General features: G+C 32.8%; 1 protein-coding gene across 5 annotated transcripts in view; it reads left to right on the forward strand.

Moving 5' to 3' along the window:
- LOC140452056 (centrosomin-like) overlaps window positions 1–13,274 on the forward strand; it is a 198,749-nt gene that overhangs the window by 132,204 nt on the left and 53,271 nt on the right. For 4 of the 5 annotated variants that reach the window (XM_072546102.1, XM_072546094.1, XM_072546125.1 and 1 more), the window contains one exon: window positions 456–578. The exons of the other annotated variant lie outside the window; for it this stretch is intronic. In XM_072546102.1, the coding sequence (XP_072402203.1) occupies window positions 456–578 (123 nt within the window). The remainder of the gene's footprint in view (window positions 1–455; window positions 579–13,274) is intronic. 5 annotated transcript variants of the gene reach the window in all.

Consider the following 13,274-nt stretch of genomic DNA (forward strand, 5'->3'; position numbering starts at 1 on the left):
GGTAGTGTCCAAACTTTTCTTCTCTTTCGTGTTCTCTTGTTGATCTCACTCGCAAATCTCTTGTAGTCTAGCTCTGTCGATCCCAGACTAAGACACCTCTACCAGACTGTAACCATCATTTGTGTAACCGTGTTGTCAAGAATCAGAGCATTCGCCATCTACCATTAGGCACACTTCTTCACTGCCCAACCGTGGTAGCTATTTCCATGTTACACAATTAAGTGGCGTTTATATTACAAGATATAGCTATCTTTATCTGGATCTGTATCTTAGCAACTTCTTTGCAACTTTAAATACAATTTTTCCATTTTATTACAAGTTCTGAAACTGATTTTTGATTTCTTTTTGTTAAAATAATTTATCTGTAACAAAATTGCTATTCATTTTTAAGAACACATTTAAAAATAATTAATATGACTAGGATTCAATAATATTTTATTGGTATATATTTTAAGGATATAAGATATGACTCAGAAGGAGCTTCACTGAGGTCAGATACTACTGGAATATTTAGCAATAAAGCTTCAAGTAATACAACGAACGAACTCCAACAGAAAATTAAAAGTCTGGAACAAGAGGTATTCACATAAATCCGTCTAATAATTCTTTTTGTTTATTTTTTGTTCCGTATTTTTATCGCACTCATCTTAAAGTTGTTACAGAGTGATTTTGCTATTACATCTTACACCAAATCAGCAGATTCTGTAAATGTGTTTGTTCAAACAAATTACATAGTCTACTTTTGATCGTGAATAATTAATGAAGTGTAAATAAATTAGAATTGGTTAATATTCCAAAATATATCGATAACGGTCTGACAGAACTAGGTTCCCAGAATGTTCGTAAATTCCTTTTTCATTGGCAATTAAATATAAAAAGATCTCAGTAAGTACAAATTGATTAGTAGTATTAAAAATTCAAATAATAGGAGGTTATAAACTTGTCGGGGTTTATAGGCCGTGGTCAGGAATTATTTCTTTCTGAAGTTTTGTCTAAAAATGCGGCAGACAACAAAGGAGATATTAATTATTGTAATTGTTTTTGATTCATTGATAAGTCTCTGATAGTGGCTGTCACAATTGCAGACAAAACGTCAGAAAGACCTAAATGCAGGCCTTACAAACCTGGAAAACGATGTACGTACCATTACAAACTTACTGTTTCTTAAATTTTATCAAAAGCACTGTTTTGAGAGCAATGTGCCCTTTTCGAGTATTTCAACTTTGTTTACAAATATTAATGTCTTAATAAACACAATTAGAAAACGATAATAAACTATTTCAAATTGAGCATACGCCTATGTTTTAGAGATTGTTTGTGTAATTTATAATAAATACATTTTAGGGATTGTATATATATATATATATATATATATATATATATATATATATATATATATATATATATTTTGTTGTACTTTTGAATGTCCATAAGCAATAAAAAACCGATATACAAATTTTATTACTTAAATAAAAATTAAAATTATTGATATTTCATAAAGACACGGGCATATAAATTTTCAAACATCCTGTATAAGACAAAATATGTATTTTAAGTTGTTCGAAGAATTGTTCATTAGGCCTCAGAGACAAGACTTTCAAATATTATCGATAAGAAATTTAAATAAGTCGGTTATTGTGGAATGGATTTACCCGGAATAAAAGTGTATATAGAAAGTGTTGAAACAATAGACCGGGATTTGCGGTGGTTTTTCTCCCCGAAAGATTATATCGGTAAAAGTTTATTAACAAAAGACATTGAATTGAGAAACAGGTATCGTTTGTAGCTATTAGTAAGAAATATTTGTAAAGCAGATAGATTTAGTTAGAATAATTAAAGAAGGTTGTTTTCTGGAATTACCCGAATGACGTTTTATAGAGAGAGTTGGTTGGTAACGATATACGTCACAGAGGTGGATGATTTTTATTGGTCAATTTTTGAATGCAAGGAGGTTGGTTTTGGCTATGAGATAGGAGAGGGAAAAAAAGGTTGGTTAGTCAGTTTTAGTCGTCCAAGAAGGAAGGAGCTTTGTGATTTGTGTTTGTTTGAAGTTCCGAAGACGTAATTTACCGGGTGTGTTTATTTGCTGTATAAAAGCTGACCAGTGTGAGGAACGGGGTACAGAGAGATAGAAAACCAAAGGGTATAAGAATATTAATAGCAGACGAAGCCGGAAACATTTGGAGTTGTAAACAGGCGCGGAGATTGGCTCAAAAGGAGGCTGCATAGACTAACACGAGTTGTTGGGTTGCAGATACAGTGACAGATAGGAGAAAGGTGTACGTCATCTGGACCACAATAGGAGCAGAAGCAGAGAAAGGATTTTTTTGTTGTGGCGTGGCCATAGAATTACAACGGCAGAGAAGGAAAGGTCAGTCAATTTTCATTAGAGCCGGAGTGTGATTTTCATTTATTAATTAAATAAATTGAATAAATAATAGAGACAGTTAATTTTGCGATCACTTAAAAAAAAAAGAATTATAAAAAGAGCTTAGTTATAACACATATTAAACATCAATGTAAAATAACATTTGGGTCCATGATAGAAAACAACTTCTCATATATTTAAAGTTAGTATATTGCAAATATTACAGGATTGATTGTTATATAAAATTTCATTAAAATAAAGGACATCTCACATATAGTTCAGTTGAAATTCTATGTATTTTATTCAGGTCATATTACCTATCCCGATTAGGAAGTCAATTGGAAAATATTTTGAATCCACGATCAAAGGTAAATAGTACAAATTTAAATAGCCTGAGATTGTAATTAATTAATGCTGATTTATTGTGATTAATTGGAGATTAGATCATTTAATAAATATAGACAGGATTTTTCCTAAGTAAGCAATATAATACAATTTAAATAGCATAACAAAATGGCCCCCAACGTGTAAAGCTTTGAAAAATATTTCTAGTTGGCAAATTTGAAAGGATAGGAGTAGACGAGCAGATATTTGAAAGTTTATATGCCGGGGATAAAGTGAAATATTATGTAAAAATTGAGGACATAAAGATTTATATATTTTTTTTAAGATACAATTTACCATAATTGATTTATTCGTGATATTGACAATTTATAGGTTACCATAATTGATTTATTTGTGTGATATTTACATTTGATAATTTTACCATACTTGAATTATTTGATTGATTTTGACATTTGATATTTTACAATTTGATTTATTTGTGGGATATTGAAATTTGATACTCGTACTCAAGAGTTATTACATTTGAACAGGAAAAGTCCCGTTTGTTGCAACAGACCAGTAGAATTTTATATTTGGCGGGGATATTATTGCACAAATTTCAAAGTTTCATATTTGGCGGGGATAAATAATCTAACGAACATGTCGACCACAAGGAGTCAAAGCAAAACGCAAGAAAGGAAAGAGGATAAGATAGAAGAGGAAACAATTATTGATGAAGGATCGGATAATGAAGGAAATGCTACAATAATGGAGGAAAGAAAAGAAACAGGGATGTTAGAAAAATTATTAGCTATGATGCAAATACAGACACAACAAATACAAGAATCGTCACAAAAAATGGATAAAAATCAACTGGAAACAAAACACATAATGGATGAAACAAAACAAACAATGGCAGAAAACCAACGGGAAACAAAACAAACAATGAGCAATATAGAGCAGCGTCTGGAAAACTATGAACAGGAAATTAAAGGATGTGTTGAGGGGATAAAGAAAGAACTGATACAACAAATAGAAGAGATTAATGAAATTAAAAATAATATGAAAGAACAAGAAATGAGAATTAAAGATAATTTGGAGGAATTAGAAATAAAATTTGAAAATGCGCTACAAGAAGACCGGAAAGAAACGGAAAGGAGATTTAAACAAATTGCAGAGATGGAGATAAGAGGAGTAGAAAGAAAGGAAGTCATCGTACATAGCACAGAAGACGTAAAAGTACGATTTGGCGGGGATATAAGGAAAATACACCCAGTGCCTTTTATAAATAACTTAAAGGAAAAAGTCAAATACATAGGACCGTTTGCAACAGCAAAGGAAACCATCAGAAACCATCTCAAAGAAGAGGCAAATCTTTGGTTTGTCAGCAAGGAAGAAGAATTGGACAATTGGCAAGATTTTGAGAGAAGATTCTTAAATTATTTCTGGGGAAAAATCCAGCAACTACAAGTAAACAAAGAGTTACAAAATGGAAAATACCATGAGAGGATGGGCGTATCAGAAAAGATGTACGCATTACAACTCTATAATAATGCAAAACATTTGCAATATAATTATTCATCAGAACAATTGGTAGAGTTGATATCGCGACATTTTGAAGATACCTTGGAAGACCACATAAATCTCCAAAATTACAAGGACATTGACAGCTTATGTCAATTTTTGCAAATGAGAGAATCACGTAGGCATGAAAGAAGAGAAAAAAGACCGCAAGAAAATTATAGACAAAGAGAAAACCAAGAATATAGAAATAGAGGTCAAAATTTTAGAAGAGATTATACAAGACGAGAATTCATACCTAGACGGGGATATGAAAATAGACCGAACGGAAGAGAGAATTATGAACCCAGAACCCAGAGATGGAATGAAAACAGGGATCGGGAAAATCAGAGTAGAAATAACCGCCCATACCAAGGAAACAGATACAATAACCCACGGAATGAACAGGAATCTCGCGGTAACCGATACGGGAATGATAGACCAAAAGAGAACAGAAGAGAAATAAATAATATGCAAAGAGAAGAAAATGAATATGAGAGAGAAGATGACGGGAGAGAAAACACAGAAGAACAACAGGCGTGTTTTCAAGAAGGCGCTCACTAAAAACGAAGAAACAAACAGGAATTTTTTGTCACCCCAAGGAATTTATTAAACTGGCAGGAAACAATGAAAAGAGAAATGGAGTTAATTTAAAATTTGTGGATGGATTTATAAATGAGAAACCAATTAAAATTATGATAGACACAGGCTCTGAAATAACACTGGTCAACAGAAAATTAATCGAAGAAGTAAATTTAACAAGTCTAATTTATAAAATACCTAGGGTGAATTTAGTGGGCGCAAATAAACGGACATTGGCAACAATAAATGAAGGTATACGAGTAATGGTACGATTGGAAAAAAATATGTATGCACTTCAATGTGTAATAATGCCGAATATGTCACATGACATGATTGTAGGCGTTGACGAATTAACGGAAAAACATGTAGTGATCGACTTCAAAACCAATACGATGAAAATAACAAAGGAAAAAGAAGAAGAACAGGATAAGGAACAAGAGAAACAAATTAAGGACGAATCAGAGAAAGAACAAACGGTGGAAATGAAACTGGCGACGAAGAAAGGAAAAGGAAGAAAGAGGGGAAAAGGTCTGAAAAAGATCAAAGAAAAAAAAACCTGGGATTCCTCAAAAGATGAGACGAGCTCAGGAGAAGAAGATGGAAAAATTTTGACAAGAAATGAAAGCAAAACTTGGGATTCCTCAAAAGAAGAGACGAGCCCAACAAAAAAAAAACAAAGGAAAATGAAGAGGACACAATGGAGACAGTGGTGTTTGAAGAAGACACGGAGTACACGGTGAATATGTGCGAAAAATTTGATGGGAGAGACAAAAAATTGATATGTGGAGAAGGCAAAGAAAATGATTTGCGTATAATTTTAAGAGACTATGAAACGCTGATAAATGAGGAAAACCGAGTGGCCACAAAATACGAGCACTCATTTGAGGTGAAAAACTTGGGAAATTTTCGATCGAAGACTTATCCAATTCCTTATAAGTATCGGCAAGAAGTAAAGCAAGAAATCAAAAAAATGTTGGAAGATCAAATCATTGAGAGATGTGACTCACCCTATATTAACCCAATTGTGATAGTGAAGAAGAGCAGTGGAGAGTTAAGACTCTGTTTAGATGCCCGAAATATCAACCAACACACAGTATCACAATATGAATCACCGTTAAATATCGAGGCCATTTTTGGAAGAATCACGGGATCACATATTTTCTCAAAAATTGATCTAAAGCATAGTTTTTGGTTAATACCTTTGGCTGAAAAGTGTAGAAACTACACTGCCTTTTCAATTGATGGTATAGTATACCGATTTAAGGTAGTTCCGTTTGGATTACAAAGCGCCTGTGCAGCACTTGTACGAGCTTTGCATACCATTTTGAATCACCATGAAGAGTTCATCGTCCATTACATCGACGATTTATTAATTTTTTCACAAGATATGCAGTGATTTATTTGGGTTTCAAACTTGACACCGAAACTGTAAGTCTAGCCGAGGACAGAGTAAAGCTCATCGACGAATACCCAAGACCAACAAATCTAAAAACATTGCGAGGGTTTCTCGGTACGATAAATTATTTCAAGAAATTATTTCCCGATTTAAGCCAAAAAGAAATTCCTTTAATAAAATTGTTAAAGAAAGGGACAAAATGGAATTGGAAAGAAGAACAGGAGGAAGCTTTCAAAATATTGAAACAAGAATTTGCTAAAGGAACAAAAATATATCACCCTATTTACAATTTGCCGTTTATACTCCGTACGGATGCGTCGATACAGAAATTTGCAGGAGTGTTGTCGCAAATACAAAACGGCCAAGAGGTTCCGATATGTTTTATATCTCGAGTGACTAAAACACATGAGAGAAAATACAGTGTCACCGAGTTGGAATTCGCCAGTGTACTATTTTGCGTAAACAAATTAAGGTTTTACTTATTGGGAGCTAAATTCACCATCGAAACGGATCATGCAGCATTGATACACATCATGAAGAATCGATTGGTAAATAACAGAATACACAGAGGCATTCTGCTCTTACAAGAGTATGATTTCCAATTTCGATACATCAAAGGGAAAGACAACATAATAGCTGACGCTTTAACACGGGACGAAGATACAGGAAAAAAGGAGACAATTACATTACATGTGGGATTGAATATATTGACACAAGACGAAGGGATATTTTCGTTAAATGAGATAAGGACCGACCAGGAAGGCCTAGAAGAAAGAGAAAAGAGAAGAGCAGAGCTAGAAAACGAGATATTTTTTAAGAGAATAGACGGAAAGGAATTATATTTAGTGACACCGACATTGGCAGAAAGAATCATCAAGAAACTACACGAGGAAAATGGACATATTGGCAGTAGAAAGGTATGGCTTGTATTTAGGGAAAACTACATCAGTCGACAAGATTACCGCATTGCAAAAGAGATCACACAGAAATGCGAAGTATGCCAGAAATACAAGAGCAGGAATTTTAAAAACGAAAATATTGCAAAGAGCATTGTATCCCGGAACAACCTGGACATTATAGCCATCGACATGTTAAGCGATCTAATTGTGACCACGCAAAGGAACAAGCATATTCTGGTGATGGTGGATGTGTTCTCAAAATACGTAAAATTATATAGTTGCCGCACCACAAAAGGGGAAGAAATATTGAGAAAAATAGACAATTTCATCGCTACGGTAGGAACCCCAAGAAAAATTTTACTAGACAATGCAACGTACTTCCGAAATGATCGTTTCAAGGGACAGCTTAGAGAACGGGGAATCGAGACGAACTTTGTAAGCATCAGGCATCCCCAAAGTAATCCTTCTGAGCGATTTATACAAGAGGTAACGAAATTTCTTCGCATTGCAACGGATGGTCAACATCGGCGATGGGACAGAAAATTGGGAGAAATAGAGATGTACCTAAATTCCATGCCAAGTACAGTAACGAAAGAAACACCAGAATACATCATGAAAGGCGTCATGCCGATAAGACCGTGGGAAGATCCAGAACAAAGAGAGTATCGACAGGTTATAGAAACCGTTCAGAGGAGATTAAGAAGAAGCAATGAGAAATACATCCAGAGACAGGGTCATAATAGGAAACGAAGACCAGTAACTTTCTAAAAGGGTGACAAAGTAATGGTAAGAGCATTAAGAGTGTCAAATCTTCAGACCGGTATTTGCGCAAAATTGATGCCTGTTTTCGAAGGGCCATACATAGTAAACAACGAAGATGGAGTAAACAGCTATGAGTTGAAACATATGGATTCTGAAAAGATCAGAGGTATTTATAATATCCGTGATGTATATAAATATCACGAATGAAGATTTAAATTTGTATAAAGTAGATAGTAGGATAGGATAATACGTAGCATAAGTACAGCTAGCATACAGGAAGTGCGTTTAGTTTGCCTCGAGAAAATTTAGTTGCATAAATTGATAAATTTTATCGATTACAAAGGCGGGGATTTGTTGTACTTTTGAATGTCCATAAGCAATAAAAAACCGATATACAAATTTTATTACTTAAATAAAAATTAAAATTATTGATATTTCATAAAGACACGGGCATATAAATTTTCAAACATCCTGTATAAGACAAAATATGTATTTTAAGTTGTGCGAAGAATTGTTCATTAGGCCTCAGAGACAAGACTTTCAAATATTATCGATAAGAAATTTAAATAAGTCGGTTATTGTGGAATGGATTTACCCGGAATAAAAGTGTATATAGAAAGTGTTGAAACAATAGACCGGGATTTGCGGTGGTTTTTCTCCCCGAAAGATTATATCGGTAAAAGTTTATTAACAAAAGACATTGAATTGAGAAACAGGTATCGTTTGTAGCTATTAGTAAGAAATATTTGTAAAGCAGATAGATTTAGTTAGAATAATTAAAGAAGGTTGTTTTCTGGAATTACCCGAATGACGTTTTATAGAGAGAGTTGGTTGGTAACGATATACGTCACAGAGGTGGATGATTTTTATTGGTCAATTTTTGAATGCAAGGAGGTTGGTTTTGGCTATGAGATAGGAGAGAGAAAAAAAGGTTGGTTAGTCAGTTTTAGTCGTCCAAGAAGGAAGGAACTTTGTGATTTGTGTTTGTTTGAAGTTCCGAAGACGTAATTTACCGGCTGTGTTTATTTGCTGTGTAAAAGCTGACCAGTGTGAGGAACGGGGTACAGAGAGATAGAAAACCAAAGGGTATAAGAATATTAATAGCAGACGAAGCCGGAAACATTTGGAGTTGTAAACAGGCGCGGAGATTGGCTCAAAAGGAGGCTGCATAGACTAACACGAGTTGTTGGGTTGCAGATACAGTGACAGATAGGAGAAAGGTGTACGTCATCTGGACCACAATAGGAGCAGAAGCAGAGAAAGGATTTTTTTGTTGTGGCGTGGCCATAGAATTGCAACGGCAGAGAAGGAAAGGTCAGTCAATTTTCATTAGAGCCGGAGTGTGATTTTCATTTATTAATTAAATAAATTGAATAAATAATAGAGACAGTTAATTTTGCGATCACTTAAAAAAAAAAAAGAATTATAAAAAGAGCTTAGTTATAACACATATTAAAAATCAATGTAAAATAACATTTGGGTCCATGATAGAAAACAACTTCTCATATATTTAAAGTTAGTATATTGCAAATATTACAGGATTGATTGTTATATAAAATTTCATTAAAATAAAGGACATCTCACATATAGTTCAGTTGAAATTCTATGTATTTTATTCAGGTCATATTACCTATCCCGATTAGGAAGCCAATTGGAAAATATTTTGAATCCACGATCAAAGGTAAATAGTACAAATTTAAATAGCCTGAGATTGTAATTAATTAATGCTGATTTATTGTGATTAATTGGAGATTAGATCATTTAATAAATATAGACAGGATTTTTCCTAAGTAAGCAATATAATACAATTTAAATAGCATAACAATATATATATATATATATATATATATATATATATATATATATATATATATATGTTATTGTGAAAGCCTGAAATCCAGGGAATATCGAGATACACCAGTGAATGTCAACATTCATTAAATCACTTGGCATGTGTTCGAATTATTGGTTAAATATCATATTTTCTAACATTCTTCGGTGAATGTCGACATTTATCTCACATTTTTTATGTATGTATGATGTAATCATATATTTTTTATCAAGTAAAAATTAAAAAATTAATTGGATATGTTTTTTTATTTGGGAAAATTGTTTTAATAAACATATATTCTATTTAAAACAAACAGCCCAAATAGCGATTGGTAACCAAAATATTATCAACATAACAGTGAAACATTTTTTTTAATTATGATATCTGTACCATCCGTGAATAAGTGGATAAGTCAAATTTTCGTAAAAACAAGATATCTCAATCTTGAAATAATTCTCTTTCAATTTCGTCAGGTGCATAAATGAATAATTTAAATTTGCAAGAGTTTACTTGATAGGAGCCCGTAAATATTTGGATTTGACGATTTATTTGGTATCAGAACCGGTATATCGACTTGTCTAATATTAAAGAGTTTTAAATATTTGTTTGAAATAATGTATCTTGACTTGACCAACCATGTACATAATATTCAGTCAGTGAATAACTAGGTATGTAAAAATACCCACTTGGGCACGTTGCATTTTGCTTTATTTTTGTTGGTATCTTCAATTACCTGTTTATCAACATAACAAAATAGTAGGGGGTTTTACATTTTAATAGGGAGTAACTAGATATTCAAGACTAGTCCGTCAGTTTTAGTTTTAAGTTTATGCAGTTAACATGCGAGCCGGTATTTTAACGACTATTAGGTATTTGTATTTAAAAAACCCAAACAGGATACTTGTTCTAAATTTGATATTTTCGAAAGAAAATTAAAAGTTCTTAAGGAAGGAGAGGAGAAATAGAATTTAAGGCAAGAGGAGGATAAACACCATCAGCTCGCAGACGATGCTTACAAGGCAAAACTGGTGGATAAAGAGGTTGCGTCTTCAGACACTAAAAAAAGAGCATACACTTTTGATCTTTACCAGTGCCTTCCAAACCCCTTTTTAACAGCGAACACTGTCTTTATAACCGACAAATGTGGACGTTTAACCTTACCGTTCACGATTTAGCAACAAATGAAGTTACATGTTTCATGTGGGACGAATCAACTGCTGGAAGAGGTGACAATCAGATAGCTTCTTGTATTTACCGCCTTTTATCGGAACATCATGATATGCAAGAGGTAACTTTCTACTCAGATACTTGCGGAAGCCAAATAATAACCAGAAAGTCGCTTTCATGTTCCCTTCCGCTTTCACAAAACTACCAAATCTCAAAGTTATAAATCACAAGTTTTTGGTCAGTGAGCATACTCACATGGAGTGTGATACGGATCATGCTCTTATAGAGAAAGAAACGAAGAGAACACACATTAAGATCAATCACCCTAATGACTGGTATCAACTGGTAAGATCCTGCAAAAGGAAGAAACCATTCAAAGTAGTGGTAATTAAACAAGAAGAATTTCAGCAGTCCAGGAAAAAAAGCATTAATCGTTAAAAAAGTAAAAAAGTAAAATGTAAACATAGTTTAGACGTCTTCAATCCTTTTAAATCTGTAAATTTCCGAAGAAGAGGAAAACACGTTGTACCAAGCATATTGCCCCATATCACAGACAAGCTTCTGCCAATTAATAAGGCGAAAAAGAAAGACCTATTCTATCTTTTGCCGCTGATCCACGAAGTTTTTCATAATTTTTACCAAAATTTGCCCACTACAGATATGCAAGACTTGGACCTCGATTTGGAAGAGTTTGATGCAGATAATCAGTAGTTTTTTAGTTTCCTTTTCCAATTAAAGTTGATGTTGCGTGTTATAAAGAAATAAAGTATAAAAAACTGTTTAATTTTTTGTCCTGGAATTTATGTACAGTAAGTACAATAAGTCGGTAACTCAATAAGAACACCGAAATTTGGCGTGAATAAGTGGGTAAGTTAGTTTTTTTAGGCGTAAGTGATATACTCACATCTCATAATTATGTACGTCATTCATTGCATGATTACCCACCAATTTCTATGAAAACGAAATTAAACTTAAATTTTTTATTCTTCAAAACTATTAAAATGTTTAAAATGGCCATACTGAAAAGTTTATATTTTTGATTTATCGACTTATTCACAGATGGTACAGATATATAATATGAAAAAAACAAAAACAAAACAAAGGAAATGTATTATGTATAATCTTACTTTTTTTCAATAACTTAAACTACCATGACACTTCGAATTGCACAAAAGCCCCTTGCCTTTACAACTACATTTAGCCGTGGAACACTTTCTTTTGCAGTTACATCGTGTATAGCCCTGTCCTCCACTTTTCGAATCAGCACAAGCTGCTTCTTTTAGCGACATTTTATCAGTTGTAATCTCATCCATAGAAAGTAGTTTTTCTTTACAAATTGCTAACTGATTACGTGTGAAAAGCTGCTTGAAGGTACCATTTTTGTTTGCTAATTTATAATGGTCTGTCTCCTCTATTTCAACAAAACAACCGCTAACACATTTCGTGGGTCTATGTTACCACGGTCAACACACAGCGCCTATTTGAGCCGGAGGGAACTTTTTTTCGGAGGTTCACAACATTTTTGTTGCTTGAAGTAAAAGATTATCTTTTTTAGCAAAGATTTTTTATATCTTAATTTTTTTCACATTAAAAATATAATTTTTTAAAATATGGCATATAAAATATATCATTTTTATGCAAAATATTTTTTTAAATGTATAATATATATATATATATATATATATATATATATATATATATATATATATATATATATATATATATAACCCATTAGAAACGTTGTGTAAATTTTCCGAAAATTTGCATCTGATTAAAAGTAACAACTACTTGTTAAAAAGTACAAACGAAGAAAACAATAATGATTTCAATTACACAGTTTAGATTTGTCTTCACTCTTTTGAAAATATACATTAGTTTTTGCATTTGTATGTACCTACACAAATTGAGAGCCTTAAACGAAGGTTGTTAATGATCTAACATAAATTTGAATAATCGCTTGAAACAAACAATTCTTCGCTCATAAATTTGTTTATCCACTCATAAACTGGTGTAAACTTGATTAAGAACTTCTAGGCTATTATGTCCAAAAAAGAGGGCTAAAAGGAACTACAACGTTAAAAGGGATTTATTGTATAGTCAATGGACTCCCAAATATGAAAAAACCGCGGAGTACTACCATTTAAAGGGGTGCGTTTTTGAGAAAGGGGTGAATTAGTCTCTATGCACTAGGGTGCATTTGGGTGAACTCTATGCTTTTTTTCGTATACGATATACATCTACAGGAAAGTTATTAAAAATTAAACTTCCTACCGAAATGTCACCTTTTAAAGACAAAAATATTTTTTTTTTACAAAAATATATTCAAAAAACGGAACAAAAAAAGAAAGAAAGCGATTTTTCTTTTTTGCCCATAATTTTTTCCAC

Source organism: Diabrotica undecimpunctata, chromosome 1, assembly GCF_040954645.1.
Source record: "Diabrotica undecimpunctata isolate CICGRU chromosome 1, icDiaUnde3, whole genome shotgun sequence".
NCBI lineage: Eukaryota > Metazoa > Arthropoda > Insecta > Coleoptera > Chrysomelidae > Diabrotica > Diabrotica undecimpunctata.